Source organism: Chlorocebus sabaeus, chromosome 23 (genome assembly GCF_047675955.1).
Source record: "Chlorocebus sabaeus isolate Y175 chromosome 23, mChlSab1.0.hap1, whole genome shotgun sequence".
Taxonomy (NCBI): domain Eukaryota; kingdom Metazoa; phylum Chordata; class Mammalia; order Primates; family Cercopithecidae; genus Chlorocebus; species Chlorocebus sabaeus.
The window spans coordinates 73,544,137-73,560,612 of NC_132926.1; the positions used below are offsets into that span (position 1 = coordinate 73,544,137).

A 16,476-nucleotide genomic window follows, 5' to 3' on the forward strand; every position below is an offset into this window, starting at 1 on the left:
CTTCAGGAGGCTGAGGTGGGAGAATCACTCGAGCCTGGGAGGTCTAGGCTTCAGTGAGCCATAATCCTGCAACTGCACTCCAGCCTGGGCAAAAGAGTGAGACCTTGTTTCCAAAAATAAATAAAAACAAAACTATGTTAATTTTCTACAAATTAATTTTTTTTTTTAATTTATTTATTATTATTAAACTTCAAGTTGTAGGGTACATGTGCACAACGTGCAGGTTTGCTACATATGTATACTTGTGCCATGTTGGTGTGCTGCACCCATCAACTCGTCATTTACATCAGGTATAACTCCCAATGCAATCCCTCCCCCCTCCCCCCTCCCCATGATAGGCCCCGGTGTGTGATGTTCCCCTTCCCGAGTCCAAGTGATCTCATTGTTCAGTTCCCACCTACGAGTGAGAACATGCGGTGTTTGGTTTTCTGTTCTTGTGATAGTTTGCTAAGAATGATGGTTTCCAGCTGCATCCATGTCCCTACAAAGGACACAAACTCATCCTTTTTTATGGCTGCATAGTATTCCATGGTGTATATGTGCCACATTTTCTTAATCCAATCTGTCACTGATGGACATTTGGGTTGATTCCAAGTCTTTGCTATTGTGAATAGTGCTGCAATAAACATACGTGTGCATGTGTCCTTATAGCAGCATAATTTATAATCCTTTGGGTATATACCCAGTAATGGGATGGCTGGGTCATATGGTACTTCTAGTTCTAGATCCTTGAGGAATCGTCACACTGTCTTATAGATTATAGATTATAGGATTATAGAATAAAAATTTACAAGATATCAAAAATTCAGTGTCATGAAAGAAAAGTAGGATATCTGAACTAGATCTAAAGAGACTGCAGAAACAAAAATACCAAATGAAATATATGAACTCGGAATATATTCTGGTCTGAAATAATCCAATAAAACCACTAATAAAATTGTGTTTATACAATTGGGAGTATTTCAATATGGACTGCATTTAGATATTATATAATTAATGTTAATTTTCTTAGGCATTAAAAGTATATGATGATTACATAGAATGCGTTTTTTTTCTTTAGGAGACACTGAAATATTTAAGGTGAAACAGTATTTACAACTTTCTTTCAAATGATACTGCAAAAGAAGAAAAAAGCAAGAGGGAACATAGGGTATGCTGATTGTATTAGGGTTCTCTAAAGAGACAGAACTAATAGGATATATAGTCAGGTTTATTGAAGTATAATTTATGTAGTGTAAAATTCAACTTTTTTAGTATATACTTTTATGAGTTTTTACAAATACATTCAGTGATGTAACCATCACAATCAAGATAAAGAACATTTCTAACTCCCTGAAAAGTTCCATTGTGCCTCTTTGTTGTAAACACTTTCCTCTTCTGCAATATTCTGGCAACCACTGCTCTCTTTTTATCCCTACAGTTTTGTCTTTTTAGGAAAGTCATATAAAGGGAATCATACTGCATGTACCCTTTGGATTTGACTTTTTACTTTCCATATTTGTTTGAGAGTTATCCATTGTGTGGATGTACCAAAATTTGTTTATCCATTTATAAGTGGAAAAATTTTTGGTATTCAGGTGTTGCCAATTATGGATAAAACCTCTATAAATACTTGTATACAGGCTTTTGTGTAAACATATGTTTTCAATTCTCATTGGTAAACAGCTAGAATTGAGATTGGGAAATCATATTGTAACTGTATGTTAAATTGTATAAGAAATTGACAACATGTTTTCCAAAGTAGCTGTACCATTTTGCATTTCCATCATCAGTATATGAGAGTCCGGCTGGGTGTGGTGGCTCATGCCTATAACCCAGTACCTTGTGGGGCTGAGGCAGAAGGATCACTTGAGGCCAGGAGTTCAAAGTCAGCCTATTGGATTTTTAGTTGTTCCACATTCTTGCCAACACTTGCTATGTCACTCTTTGATTTCACCATTCTAAATAGTTGTGTGATGGTGTCTCATTAGGGCTTTAATTTGTATTACTCTCATGAACAATTATGTTGAACTCTGTTTCTAGGTCTGGAAGGGATAGTTTTAAAGTGTCTGTTATTAGAAAGACTCTACCCCAGTGAAATATTAAAGCAATTTCTCCATTGTCTTTGTTTCCCCCTTTCAAGTGTTCTCTCTTTTGGCTGAGAAAATAAAACCAAGCCCTAATGCTTGCCTCAGTCTACTTAGAAGGCTGACAGAATTTTCCTAACACTGATTTTTTTTTTTTTTTTTTTACTTGTATGGATTATGTTTTCACTACCAAAGGAAGAGAATGAGTTAGTCAGGAATCATCTGGAATTCCTTGAAAATTATTATTGATGGTAGCAGAAATGATGAGCTCTATTTCTGCCACCCTCACTTTCTCTTTCACACATATACAGATACGAATACCTCACACAGTCTAAAAAAGGTGGCTTTTCAGAAAATGTATTCCATGCTCACGTTTTATTCCAGAAACTGTTCTTTACTCCATAAACCCTCCCTTCAAAATTTCTTTTCAGAGTAAATCTTTACTAACTTGATCTTAGCAAATATTCCCTTTAATGTGCCTGAAAAGGATTTTCTTCACAGACTACTCCCCAAAACTTTATCCATAAGAAAAAACTATGATGCATATTTCAATATTGTTGAGGTGTAGATTAAAATATAAAGGCATAGTTAGAAATGGGACATTTCAGGGGTGAGAGAAAGCTGGTAGGTAACGAAAGTAGATGAAACAGTATGAAACAGGTAATGTAATTTAAAGTAGGTTTTGGGGTTAACTTCCCTTAGAATTAACTTCCTTTAGAAACAACATATTTTCTTGTAGTTCTTTATGGATTCTTGTCACTTTCCAATGAGTATGTGCTTTACAAAATTTTTTCAGTGAAGATGCTGATACACTTTACTCCTCCAAGTAAATTTTCCTTTTTTTTAATTTATAAAAAAGATGGGGGGAAAAAGATGGGAGGATATTACTTATCATTTCATGGCTGACATGGAAAACAGCTATATTAATTTTTTAAATAGAGGTCCTCTGGATCCACAGCACATGAAAACAGCACCTACCACTAATCTGCAGTTATGTTACCTATTGGTAACTCAGCAGTGAATATCTTTGATTTGTAGTGCAATAAAGATTCAAATTATCAAAATTGGACCCAATTCATTAATGTTTAGAGATGTCAATATTTACAAATGTTGATGACAACAGGCAGGAAATATATTGATTTGCCAGGGAAAATCACTGGCAAAAAAATGGGAATTTGGAAGACTTCCTGCCTTTTAGTATTCTCCCCAAGACACACACACACACACACACACACTCTCACTCTCTCTCTCACTCTCTCTCTCTCTTTCTCTCTCTCTCTTCCAAAGTAAGACTTAAATGAAGATATAAAGCAGTTTTGAAAGGGAAAGAAGTTAGCAAGGACAGCATACTACCCATGAAAATAGTTCTCAAGCTTATAAAATGATTGCCCTGGAGGGAGCAAAAGATCCTCACACCGATATTTTACTCATTCCCATTTTTCAATTGAGAATGGGAGAGGTGACTCAGTAACAAGTGTTGCTGAACAAACAAATTTAAGGATACTATGTTTCAGGCCTGGCATGGTGGCTCATACCTGTAATCCCAACACTTTGCCAGGCTGCAGCAGGAGGATCACTTGACTCTGGGAGTTTAAGATCAGCCTGGACAACATAGTAAGGCCTTGTCTCTACAGAAAATAATTAGTGGGGCATGGTGGTGCTTGCCTGTATTCCCAGCTACTCAGGAGGCTGAGGTAGTAGGATCGCTTGAGCCTAGGAAGTTGAGGTTGCAATAAGCCATGATTGTGCCACTGCCCACTTTAGTCGGGATGACAGAGTTATAACCTGCATAAAAATAGAAACAAAAGATGATTCCATCTGTTTGAACAATTGAGTATAGATAATATTTTAAAATATCTGTCCCCTTAGCTTACTTAACATGTAGTTAGTAGGAAATAATGGACCCTAAATAATGGGCCCTAAGTATGGTTGATCCATTTGCATCACAACATACTGTAGGTATGACTGAACACACAATAACTTAAACATGATAAACAATAAAACTAAAAAGCAAGTAGAACAGAATCAAGACCTACCCACTCCACACAACACTGGTGATATGTTGATAAAGTGTCCCGCCGTAAGTTTAAGGGAGTTTATATAATTTATGAGGCTACAGAGAAGAAAATTATCCACTCCCTAAGTGGTAACAAAAACCAATGCCTCATTACTTTCCTCAGGAGCCAAAAAAAAAAAAAAAAAATCTAGGAATTACTAAACCCAGCAGTATCAGATATATTAGATAGGTGAGAGCCACCAGCAGTGGCTCTGATGAGTGATCTGCCTCACTACTCCTGTCACCCTTCCTCTCTTGCCCACCTGCCTCAGGAGGGATTACATATAACTTAAATGGTTATTTCCATCCCTCCAGTTTCTGGATTCTGGTTATAATGATTTTACCTCCAGATATAGGGAATGAAATAGGAAGGGGCAACCTGCTACTCATCAGACTCAGGGTAGAGCACACAAGTTTGGGACATAGACATTTCGTTATAATAATACAACAAGTTCTCAACACATGGGAGTTGTAAAGGTGATTTGTCATTTCTGAGTCACTAAAAGTAGATTTAATTATCTGGCTATTGCGTGCAAGTATGTAACCATTTAAAAATTATATAATAAGGGCCAGGCATGCTGGCTCACACCTGTATTCCCAGCACTTTGGGAGGCTGAGGTGGGCGGATCACCCAAGGTTGGGAATTCAAGACCAGCCTGACAAACATGGAGAAACCCCGTCTCTACTAAAGATACAAAATTAGCCAGGCATGGCGGCATATGCCTGTAATCCTAGCTACTCGGGAGGCTGAGGCAGAGGAATCGCTTGAACCTGGGACAGGGAGGTTGCAGTGAGCAGAGATCGTGCCACTGCACTACAGCTTAAGCAACAAGAGCAAAATTCTGTCTCCAAAAAAAAAATTATATAATAAGAAATACAAATGTTATTACATTTAGGAGAAGGCTGGGCATGGTAGTTCACACCTGTAATCCCAGCAGTTTTGGGAGGCGGGTGGATCATCTGAGGTCAGGGGTTTGAGACCAGCCTGGCTAACATGGTGAAACCCTGTCTCTACTAAAAATACAAAAATTAGCTGGGTGCGGTGGCACATGCCTGTAATCCCAGCTACTTGGAAGGCTGAGGCAGGAGAATTGCTTGAACCTGGGAGGCGGAGGTTTCAGTGAGCCAAGATAGCACCACTGCATTCCAGGCTGGGTGATGGAGTGAGACTCCTTCTCAAAAAAAAAAGAAAAAAAAAAAAGAGAAAAAAGAAATTTAGGAGGAAAAACATTTAATGTTAGGGAGACACGTAATAATTTAATTATTTTTTCTATAAGCACTATTTCTGTCAGTTGAAAATGAGAAAATACTAATTATAGAATATAGACACATACAAAATTGAATATAAATAGTTGAACATATTTGTGTTATACTAATTCCATTTAAGTAAAAGATAAATATGTGAATCTTAAGCAAAAAAATAAGCCCATACCTTTGTCTCAATTATCTAATTTATGTAAAAGTGGGAGAACAACAAATAGACTGTGCAGGTATTAACTTCTGATTAGTTGTTTTCTTTCACGAGGTTAATCTTTGAATTATGGATACTTGATCATTTGGTTTCTGCTATTAAAACTACATCAAGTTTTGGTATCCATAGGACTGTATTTGAATACAAGCTTTATTTCATGCAAAAACATTTGCATTTGATGCAAAAACGAATTTCCAGAAATGAAGTGACTTAAAAATAACACATTTATTATCTCATAGTTCTGTAAGTCATAAGTCCTGGCACAGGCTCAGCTAGGTTCTCTGCTCAGGTTCTTACCAGGCTGAAATCAAGGTGTCAGCCAAGCTGTGCTCCCTTCTGTAGTTCCGGGTATTCTTCCAAACTCACGTGGTTGTTGGCAGAATTAAGAATTCTGTAGGAAGGCGTGCTTTCTTGCTGACCATCAAGTAGGGGCTACTCTCAGTTCTTAGAGGCCACCTGCCATTTTCTGCCATATAGGCCTCTCTACAACATGCAACTTTACTTCTTCATGGCCAAAAGAAAAGTATCTGCTATTGCTTCCAATCTCTCTGACTTCTCCTTGACCCTCTTTTTTTTTATTTTTTATTTTTTTTTGAGACGGAGTCTCGCTCTGTCACCAGGCTGGAGTGCAGTGGCACGATCTCGGCTCACTGCAACCTCCGCCTCCTGGGTTCAACCAATTCTCCTGCCTCAGCCTCCTGAGTAACTGGGACTACAGGCATATGCCGTCACACCTGGCTAATTTTTTGTTTTTTTGTATTTTAGTAGAGACGGCGTTTCACCATGTTGCTCAGGCTGGTCTCGAACTCCTGAGCTCAGGCAATCTGCCTGCCTCGGCCTCCCAAAGTGCTAGGATTACAAGTGTGAGCCACTGTGCCCATCTGCTCCTTGACCCTCTTTTTAAGAGTTCACTTGATAATGTCAGGTCCACCTAGGATAATCTGCCTTTACTTATTTGTTTCTTTTTGAGACAGGGTATCTCTCACACTGTTGCCCAGGCTCTAGTGTGTAGTGGTGCAAGATCATGGCTCACTGTGGCCTTGACCTCCTGGGCTCAAGCAACCCTTCTACTTCAGCCTCCAGATTAGCTGGGACTACAGGTGTGAGCTACCACGTCTGGCTAATTTTTAAATTTTTTGTAAAGATAAGGTCTCCTTATGTTGCCCAAGCTGGTCTTGAACTCCTGGACTTAAGTGTTCTTCCTGTCTCAGCCTCCGAAAATCTGCCTTTAAAAATCAGTTGATTAACAAATTTAGGTGCTGGCAATTGGAGAGTAAACAAAGTAGGAACTAATTCTGATGGGAATGATAGTCAACTAACACAGAAATACCACAACTGCGGACTGTGGTAACTGCTGTGAAGGAAATGAACAGGGCAGTGTGACAGAGTGACTAGGGAAGAACTCTCATGACAGGAGGTGATATCAGGGCTGATATCATCTGGAATCTCAGAATGAATCAGTCAAGAGAAGAGCTTAGGGAAGAACAGGCCAGACAACAGCTGAACTTTCACATCACGTCTGAAACAAATTATTCAGGAGTATAGATTGTCCTCCTGAAGGGAATTCTCTGGAAACTTGTTTTCCACTATCATCTTTGGCCTTGAGTATTTTAGCGAAAACACAATATAACATGGAATTAAATTTACTGAACACCTGGGTGTTCCATGATTTCAAGATGCATAAAACAATGTCTTTCTAGGCCATCCATCATATTTACCACAATTATTGGGATCAATGGCATGTGATCTTTGTTCTCCTTGTGCGTCACTGGTGCTATAGGATGTTTTAGATATTTACCACAACCACTATTAACCAACTTCAAGCATGAACACCTTTTACACAAGGCTGTCTTTTTTATAGGCAAATGTGAATTTCAAATTGAGTATAATCTATGTTAGCAAAGAAGAAAGAAAAACTTTTCTTTTTACCTTGTTTTTGCCACATTTTAAATTTATATACTGGTTTTCAGTGTGAATCTCAGTAGGCCATAACTCAAATCTACCTCAGATTGGGATATTATTCAAATATGTAACTATTTTATATTATAGAATCCATTATTTCACCACAGTAAGTTATTCACTGAAATAAATCATAAGAACAAACAATTTGGGGGTTTTCTCCCTATATTCATCATTCCCTTCCCTCTATGCATTTCAGAAAGAATTCATTAAATCCTGACAACTCCACGATCAGACATACTTCTCAATAACAACCTTACTTAATTATTCTCAGAATGCCTACATTCTTTTATTGTTTTTTGAGATGGAGTTTTGCACTTGTTGCCCAGGCTGGAGTGTAATGGCACAATCTCAGCTCACTGCAACCCCTGCCTCCCGGGTTCAAGCGATTCTCCTGCCTCAGCCTCCTGAGTAGCTGGGATTACAGGCAGGCACCACTGAGCCCAACTAATTTTTATATTTTTAGTAGTGCGACGTTTCACCATGTTGGTCAGGCTGGTCTTGAACTCCTGACTTCAGGTGATCTGCCCACTTTGACCTCTCAAAGTGCTGGGATTAAAGGCATGAGCCACCACACCCGGCCCTAAATTCATACTTTTAAGGCTTCTCCACAGACCCTTTGAACAACTTTAACTGGCATCTAAGAGCTTGCTTCTCCTCCAGTCTGTCTTCTACATAGTAGCCTGATTATCTTCCCAAAAACTGAACAAAATCCCTGTCCTCATGGAGCCTATGTTCTGATTGAACAAACCAAAAAATTTTTAAAACGTGATAATAAGCTATAAAGAAAATAAAAACGGTAAGGTGAAAGGGCAAAGGAGGGATTAACTTTAGATAGGCTGGTGACATTTGATAATAACAAATGCTAATGCCCTCCAGCTAAAGAGCAGCAGGAAAACAACTAGATTCAAACCAAGGTGGGTTTAATGACTTGTTGCAGGGAGGAAAAGAGCAATGAGGAATGAAGTTGGGCAGGGGCACTCTCACTAAGAGGGTATTGGTATTGTGAAAAACATTACAGGAATGAGCTTCTGTTAGGTGATTTTGGGGAAGTGTCAACGTTTTGCTTTGGATTGGATGCTGGCAGGAAACAGGTGATCCTACAACTGAGTATTTTAATATTTGCGATCTAGAAGGCAGGAAGAATGGATCAAGGTTAAGGTTGCAATTGGCCAAGAAACAGTGGTCACTTATATTAACCAGAATGTTTGGTCATTTTTGTGGTTTAGAGACTGTTCTTCTATTTGCTGTGTTCAGACATGATTATGGAGGGGTCTTATATTTGTCTTGTCTATTGTAGTCATAAAGTGACTATAACTGATGTTGATGTTTTGTGAGACTGTTTATATTTGACAAAACACTGAGAACTGAGAATGCCGGGACCACTGCCAGGACCACAAATGCCTAGCTAATAGTGCCTGTCCAGCTCCTGGCTGTCCGGGGTTGGTTCCCACTGCAACTCTGCCCCCTCTGCCCCCACAACTAGCAAAGCCATCAGCTGCTACAATTGTCTCTATAATTCCAATTTATGACTCTTATTCATAATTCTGTATCTTTAACATTTACAACATTGGTATTATTATTTAGGGTACTGAGTTCCAAAACTCATTACAGCTCTCCTGATAATAGCAGTAGCTTATTTAATCATTGATGAAATATAGAAGACTGTGATTCTCTGCTATTTGCTGTGGTAAATAAAAAGAAGGGTTAGAGACAATCCTAAGCCTCAAGGAATTTGAAGTTTTTTTTGGAGAGAACTAGTGGTGTGATGATGGTGGGTGATGAGAACAGACATGCAAAATATCTCACCTATAAAAAACAAGTATCTTTTGTCAGCACAGAGTACAACAGGTAGACCAAAGACAATCTGCTTGTAGTTGAATGGTTTAGGAACTGGGAGTAACAAAACAAATATTGTAAAATTTAGGAATGACTTCAGAACCCCCAGAGTCAGTTGCTTCATCTCTAAAAACAAGACGCCGAAGTTGGATGGTATGTGTAGTTTTGATACATTTGCATGGTACCAGGCTGTCTGTACAGGAATCACATACGGAGTTGTTATCAGGTAGAGATTCAAGGGCCCCATATCCAGAAAACATAAATCATCCTAAGTTTTTGAGATTCATCCATGCTTTTTTTCTTGTGTTGCTGAGTAGTATTTAATTAGATGAATATATCAGTTTATTAATCCATTCTCCCACTGATGGACATCTGGGGAGTTTTGTTTTTGGTGACCATGAATAAAGTTGTTACGGACATTTTTTGTATGTTTTTTTTTTATCGATACATGCTTTTATTTCTCCGGATAAATACCTAGATGTGGGATTGCTGGTTCACAGGGCAGATATGTATTTATATTAAATGCATACGTCACATTTTTTTTTTAAATGAGACTGTGTTTCACTACCCTGCTCAAGATGGAGTAGAGAAGCTATTCACATGCATAATCATAACAAACTGGGCTCAAGCGAGCCTCACACCTCACCAGCCCTGCTGTAGTTTGAAAGATAGGTACCACCACAACTGGCTCTGACAGGTTTTTTTGACATAAAGTTACAAAACATTTTATAATACTCTTGCCTTTTGTTAAAGTGCAGCCGAGTAGAGATGTCAAAGGATCTGTAATAAGTCCTCAAGCACTGCTCTGTGGCCCTGGAAGATTCCCCTACAGGCAGACAGATGAAAGTTACGTGGATTGTATGTGTAGGTAAATGTAGTTCAGGCAATGCATTTGATAGTGAATAGCGTGATAGTGAATAGTGAAAGGTGTCTGTGAAACCTTTTGACAAATATTTGCTTCTAGAATTCCACATCACTGTCATTAGGCTCTGAAAGAAGGATCCCTGAATGTGACAGACTTAAGATTAGTCATTTCTGACAAAGAGGCCAGAATTAACAAATGTTGGATAGCATGTTTGAGTGCAGACTGGGTGGGGCTGGCCACTATAGTGGTAATAGCAATGTAGGTTCCAACAGAGGTCTCTAAGTCACTGGGCCTTGAATATTGCAATACTGCTCCCTCAGTCAGCTCTCTCAAGTTATCCTTAGCAGACTTTTTTTTTTTTTTTTAAACAGCTGCCACTTCGTTTCCATCCTTCAGCAGGTAACCAAGCTCTATCTGAAGGAAAATAGAAACCAACAGAAAGGAACTCTCACCTTTCGGCTAGAAACATCCACCTATTTGTATTCATCCTTTATCTACTTTTCATCATTCTCTGTAATCACAATGAAGAAAGTGTCCTTCCTAAAGCACTCTCCATTCCACCTTCTCCTATTTCTCTCACTGGAGTTGCTCATTCCCATCGGTATTCGCTTCCTCCAATTCTTCGCTTGTGAAAGCTAACTTCTCCAGACCAGGTGCCGCTCTAGTAGCTGCCCTAGCTCTCTAGCCTCGATATAGTCAAACCTTCTAACGGACTGCCTGCACAGCTATTTCCTCTTTCTCATCCGAATCACCAAGGTTTGTCATACAGCCGGCACTGCACCGTCATGTTTAAAATATATAACAAACGGCTAGACAGCATTCCGAGGGTGCAGACAATAAAGTGATCTACAGCTTGTAGCCTGGGTGTTGGATGGCTCATGGGGTGGGGAAGTTATCTTTCCACTGTGCACAGGTAATTTGATATATGCTTTCATTCTGAAATAAAGTTGTGGAAAGGCAGTAGTACGCAACGATTAATAAAACACAAGTGAGTAAACAGTGATGCCGCACAACCAATCAACCCCTCACATGACTTGGGTGCGTATCACCCACAGGCCACATCTGCCACTCCGCCCGAGGCGCGGTCAGCGACCACGCCGGCCCTTCCGGCGGAACCCGCCTCGCGGCTTCGAAGTGGCCTGGGTTTCCGAGTCAGGGGTGGTGATGGGGTGGAAGATGAGGGGAAGAGCCGAGCGGCTACCGGCCAATGGCAGCTCTTGAACTTACACCTCGAGACGTCAGCGCGGCTGTGTAAACGGATGTCACACAGCTGGCTCGGAAGTGTCTCCTCCCGCCTCAGAAAAGCGGCGCACGCCCAGCAGCTTCGGAAAAACCTTAGGCGGCTGGAGGGAGGGGCGCGCGCCGCACCCCGCGAGCCCAGAGCTCCATACCCTAGCCGGCCGGCTTCCTCCCGTAGTGCCGTGTGGCTGCCGTTCCGGGTGAGCAGCCGGGCGCTGGCGTCCCCGCCACGAGCGCGCCACCGCAACTGGCTCCGCCCCCTGCCGGAACGGGCCGCGCGTTCCTGCGGCTCCGAGCAGAGTCGCGGGCGCGCGCGCCGGCGGCAGATCCGCAGTTAAAATGGTCCGAGCGGGACCCGGCCTTGCCCCCGCTGCCGCGCTGACTGACTGAGCCGGCTGGCCGGGCCCGGACTGGTCACCTAGCCGGCAGGCTCGCTCGCTCGCTCACTCCCTCGCGTCCCCAAAGCTCGCGCCCATCGTTCTCCTGGCTTCCCTGGGCAAAGCATGTAGCCCCCGTCGGGCACTCCGGCGGCCCGCAGCTGACGCCCACCCCCCACCGTCGCGTGTGTGCCCGTGTGTGCGTGTGTGTGCGCAGGGAGGGCGACCCCGCCGCGGGCCGGGGGCCGAGCCAGCGAGCGGCCTGCCCCGCTGCCAGGAGCCCGCCTCTCTGGGTCTCCCTCCCTCCCGTCCCGGTCCCCCCTCCTCGGGGTCTTCTATATGGGCCACCTTCTCTCGAAGGAGCCGCGTAACCGCCCGAGCCAGAAGAGGCCTCGCTGTTGCAGTTGGTGCCGCCGCCGGCGCCCTCTTCTCAGGCTGCCCCGCCGGACCCCAGCCAAGGTGCCCCCTCAACCGGCGGCACCCCGGAGCCGGGACTGCTTCTTCCGCGGGCCCTGCATGCTCTGCTTCATCGTGCACAGTCCCGGCGCGCCCGCCCCCGCCGGCCCAGAGGAGGAGCCGCCGCTCTCGCCGCCGCCGCCGCCGCGGGACGGGGCCTACGCTGCCGCCTCCTCCTCCCAGCACCTGGCGCGGCGCTACGCGGCCCTGGCCGCCGAGGACTGCGCCGCTGCTGCCCGCCGCTTCCTGCTATCCTCGGCCGCCGCCGCCGCAGCCGCTGCCGCCTCGGCTTCGTCGCCCGCCTCCTGCTGCAAAGAGTTGGGGCTGGCTGCGGCCGCCGCCTGGGAGCAGCAGGGCCGAAGTCTCTTCCTGGCCAGCTTGGGGCCGGTGCGCTTCCTGGGGCCGCCCGCCGCCGTGCAGCTCTTCCGGGGGACGACACCGCCGCCGGCCGAGCCCCCTACGCCCCCCGAAATGGTGTGCAAGCGGAAGGGGGCCGGGGTCCCAGCCTGCACCCCCTGCAAGCAGCCCCGCTGCGGCGGCGGGGGCTGCGGCGGCGGTGGCGGTGGTGGTGGGGGAGGGCCTGCGGGGGGAGGCGCTTCGCCGCCCCGACCCCCCGACGCCGGCTGCTGCCAGGGCCCGGAGCAGCACCCGCAGCCGCTCTGCCCCCCGCCCTCTTCTCCCACCTCCGAAGGTGCCCCTACCGAAGCTGGCGGGGACGCTGTCCGAGCCGGGGGCACCGCCCCCTCGTCCGCCCAGCAGCAGCATGAATGTGGCGACGCGGACTGTCGGGAGCCCCCCGAAAACCCCTGCGACTGTCACAGGGAGCCGTCCCCCGAAACCCCAGACATCAACCAGCTGCCGCCGTCCATCCTGCTCAAGGTGGGTCTGGGCGAGAGGCGCAGGGATGCTCGCTTTCCCCCCACCCTCGGCCCCCGCCTCTTGAGGCTTTCTCTCTCCTCCCCCTAAAGCGGAGGAGGGGGGTTCCCTGACAGTCTAGGGACGTCCGAAGGGGAGACTGGGAAGCCAGTGGGGCCTCTGCGTATGACCTATTTTTTGAAGTAGGAGCACTTGGAGTCTACTGAATGTCTTTTAATAGCTTGACTCTGTAACCAACCATTCAGGGTTCAGCTATTATTAGAATCCCAACCCAGTCGTTTAGAAACTTCGCAGGTATTCTGTGGGGAAAAAAAAAAATTAATCGGGAAATTTATACTTAGTGGGTAAAGGCTTTGCGTATTAGTATTTGAAGGTCTTCAAACATTACTTTTATGTTTGATGACTGATAGTTAATGTAAAACAGTTATTATTGATCATTTACCATAATCAGGCACTGCACCAGAACTTTATATATATAATATCCCATTTATTCCTCCAGTTAAAGCTGCGAGATAAATACTGTTAATATCTTTATTTTATACTAGAAGAAACTGATTTCTCCGTGCTGTGGGCCACTGTTTACAGTAGTGAGTCAGGCAGAAGTGGCCTTTGCTCCTGTGGAGCTGACAGTCTAGTGGGGCTTGAAGTGGTCGAATGACTTGTGCAAGGTCACATACAGAAAGTAAAGGGCAGATCTAGGTCTTGAATGAGGGAATTTAAGACCACTTGACTTAAAAACCGTTTTGTTTATGCTATGTAATGCCCTTCTACAGTTGTAATGCCCTTCTACAGTTTAACCTTTGCATAAAAGCATGCAGATTACCAGAGGTAAGCACAGATGTATTTTTTGTTGGGAAATGGGTGAGTAGAGGTAGGTGTCCTATATGAACTTTGTGTCATTTTCAACTATCAAGGATATTTTGCAGTTTTGTCAATGCTAGTGACAAACTTTAGTTACATAATAGAGTTTTTCTTAAGTTATTAACTTTTTTCCTCTTTTTCTCTCTTCTCCCACCCTACCCTATCTGGAGCTTAATAAATATAAACCATTTTCGTTGTGGATGATACTAGAGACTATCCATAAATAATCTTGATAAGAATTTGGCTACTTTTACCGTTACTGAAGTAACTGTCAGTAATTACAATTGTTATTGTCACCAATATAGTTTCTGTGACTAGACCTTTTGCATATTTACAGTACTGTGTGTTTGGGTCTTTTTTACTGTGATATTAATGTTCTTGTGAGTGATACAGCAAGAAGGTGGGAAAACTTACATTTCCTTGTGTCAAAATGTAATGATCTAATTCTTATGGAGGTCTACTTGTTGGAAGAGTAATTCCCTACTCTTTGTGTGCAGAGGTGCATTTTAGGACAAAGGGAACTTTCCTGAGTCCTTTAAATCACTGGATGATATGGATAAATAAAATATCAACAAATATTTGGTATAGAAATTTGATTGCTCTCTTCTTATTTGGCAAATAAGACTGTTTCAAAATGAACCAAAACAAAGCCAGGTACCTTTTACTTTTTTACTTAAACCATTATTTCATGAGGTAAAAAACATTTTAATGCCAAGAAAAAAAAAAGGGGAACATGGGCTCATAATAAAGAGAAACTCTAATAGAATAAAATAAACTTATTCTATTAATACCGCATTGTTCTTTTTCATATTTTTTCCTGAGGATTGTTGAAAACTTTGTCTAAAGGACATGTGGGAATTACCATGGACTTGCCCTATTGTGTGTATTTGGACATGTTATGTAGATTTCCATTCCTTGTATTAGAAAACTCTAATAAAGATTCTCTGTCTAAGTCTGATGGTCCTAGTGGTATTCAGCACAAAGTGAGTTGTACTATCTGGGATGAATTGAATTAGTGATTGTTCAGTGTCTGCCAACCCCAGTTTTTGGGTGCAGAGACTCTGGATTCATAGTCTTGTTGAATGCTCGCTCTCCTCCTTTAAGTGCAGTGCCTGGCATATAGTAGCACTCAGTAAATACTTATGAACGAATGTATGATCAGGTGTTTGGAGTCTGGGCTCTGAGACTCAGGGTGAATATGCCACACCACGAAGAGATATTTCTAAGCAATGTTCATATTCTGACTGGAGTTACTGTTTGAGCCACGGTAGAGCCCTGTGGTGGTGAAAGGGTTCTAGCTCTGCTGGTAAGGACTGGAGTTGTTTGACTTGGAGCAGAGAAGACTTAAGGAGCTATGACCATTTTTCTTTTCTAATATTAGAAGGGTTGTTGCATAGAGAGGCACAAGTCCATCATCACTATTGGAAAACATTCTTAGAAATTACACCCTTTTCTCCTGGTAGTGAGTCAATAGCTATTATAATTGTATTGCTTTTGCTTCATCTTTTATGCTATAAAGTTACTATAGCTGTAAAAACAAACAAACAAAAAAACCCAAACGAGGCAGGTAGAATTTGGGAGAGAAATGTGAGGATGTTTAAGAATTTAAAGGATTTTTTGGGAAAGCTACCATACTTGCTTTTTTTTTTTTTTAATGGCAGAGGAGAAAAACTAAATGATGTGTTGCATCATAGACTGATTTTTGGCTCAATATCAGTAAGGATGTTTTTCTTTTGTGTAGGTTAATAAATATTACCTGCTTTAAAGCAGTCAAAAATGCATTTTAATAGTTTCTTTAAAAAGTTGTTTAGCTTTGGCAAAATATCCTGTTTTATGCTTATTACCCACATCTTAAATTTCTTCACTTGGATAAACCAAATCTGGATTTAGTCAATGGCCTGTGGTTTATAACAGCCATACCACTTTTACAAAAAAGATAGCAGCTAAAGTCAGGCATGTTTCAGACAAGATGCTGCTTGGTTCCAGTGACCATGCCGTACATGTTGATTGTTAACTGACAAATTAGCCCTTTAAGACCACATAGTCCTTTAACCTTAAAAATATGATCTAGGCCTCCTAAATTTTTATTTTCTCATTTATAAAATAAGGAGGACGAGCATAAAAATATCCACAAGAAATGTACTTTCACCTGTGGCTGCATGAAGAGTTTGGTGAATCTTTTCCACACACAAAAAAGTATAAAACTGGCAAACTTGCCCAAAACTATTTGAACTCTGGAAATCAACCAAAAGCAAAGAAAAACACCGAGAAACATTTATTCTTAGGAAAACTGTTAGAGCTTCAGGTAAGAATAGTGCAAGTCTACAGCATTCTCGCATAGGCTTCTAATGTGACCTCCTGTCCCAGCACTTTTGGCAAGAACTGTAGTTTGGAAAACCAGCAGGTTTGCT

The 16,476-nt window shown here is 42.6% G+C and overlaps 1 protein-coding gene and 1 long non-coding RNA gene across 2 annotated transcripts in view; one reads left to right on the forward strand and one right to left on the reverse strand.

Moving 5' to 3' along the window:
- Positions 1-2,164: 2,164 nt before the first annotated feature.
- Positions 2,165-11,588, reverse strand: LOC140709991 (uncharacterized). The gene is made up of 2 exons (XR_012090893.1): positions 11,484-11,588; positions 2,165-3,851 (listed from the first exon to the last, which is right to left on the reverse strand). It is a non-coding gene; the product is annotated as an uncharacterized lncRNA (long non-coding RNA).
- A 153-nt stretch (positions 11,589-11,741) lies between these two features.
- The window catches only part of FBXL17 (F-box and leucine rich repeat protein 17), a 537,807-nt gene continuing 533,072 nt past the window's right edge, over positions 11,742-16,476 (forward strand). Inside the window, exon 1 of the mRNA XM_008014095.3 lies at positions 11,742-13,207. Coding sequence (XP_008012286.1) covers positions 12,212-13,207 — 996 coding nt within the window. The 5' untranslated portion in view covers positions 11,742-12,211. The remainder of the gene's footprint in view (positions 13,208-16,476) is intronic.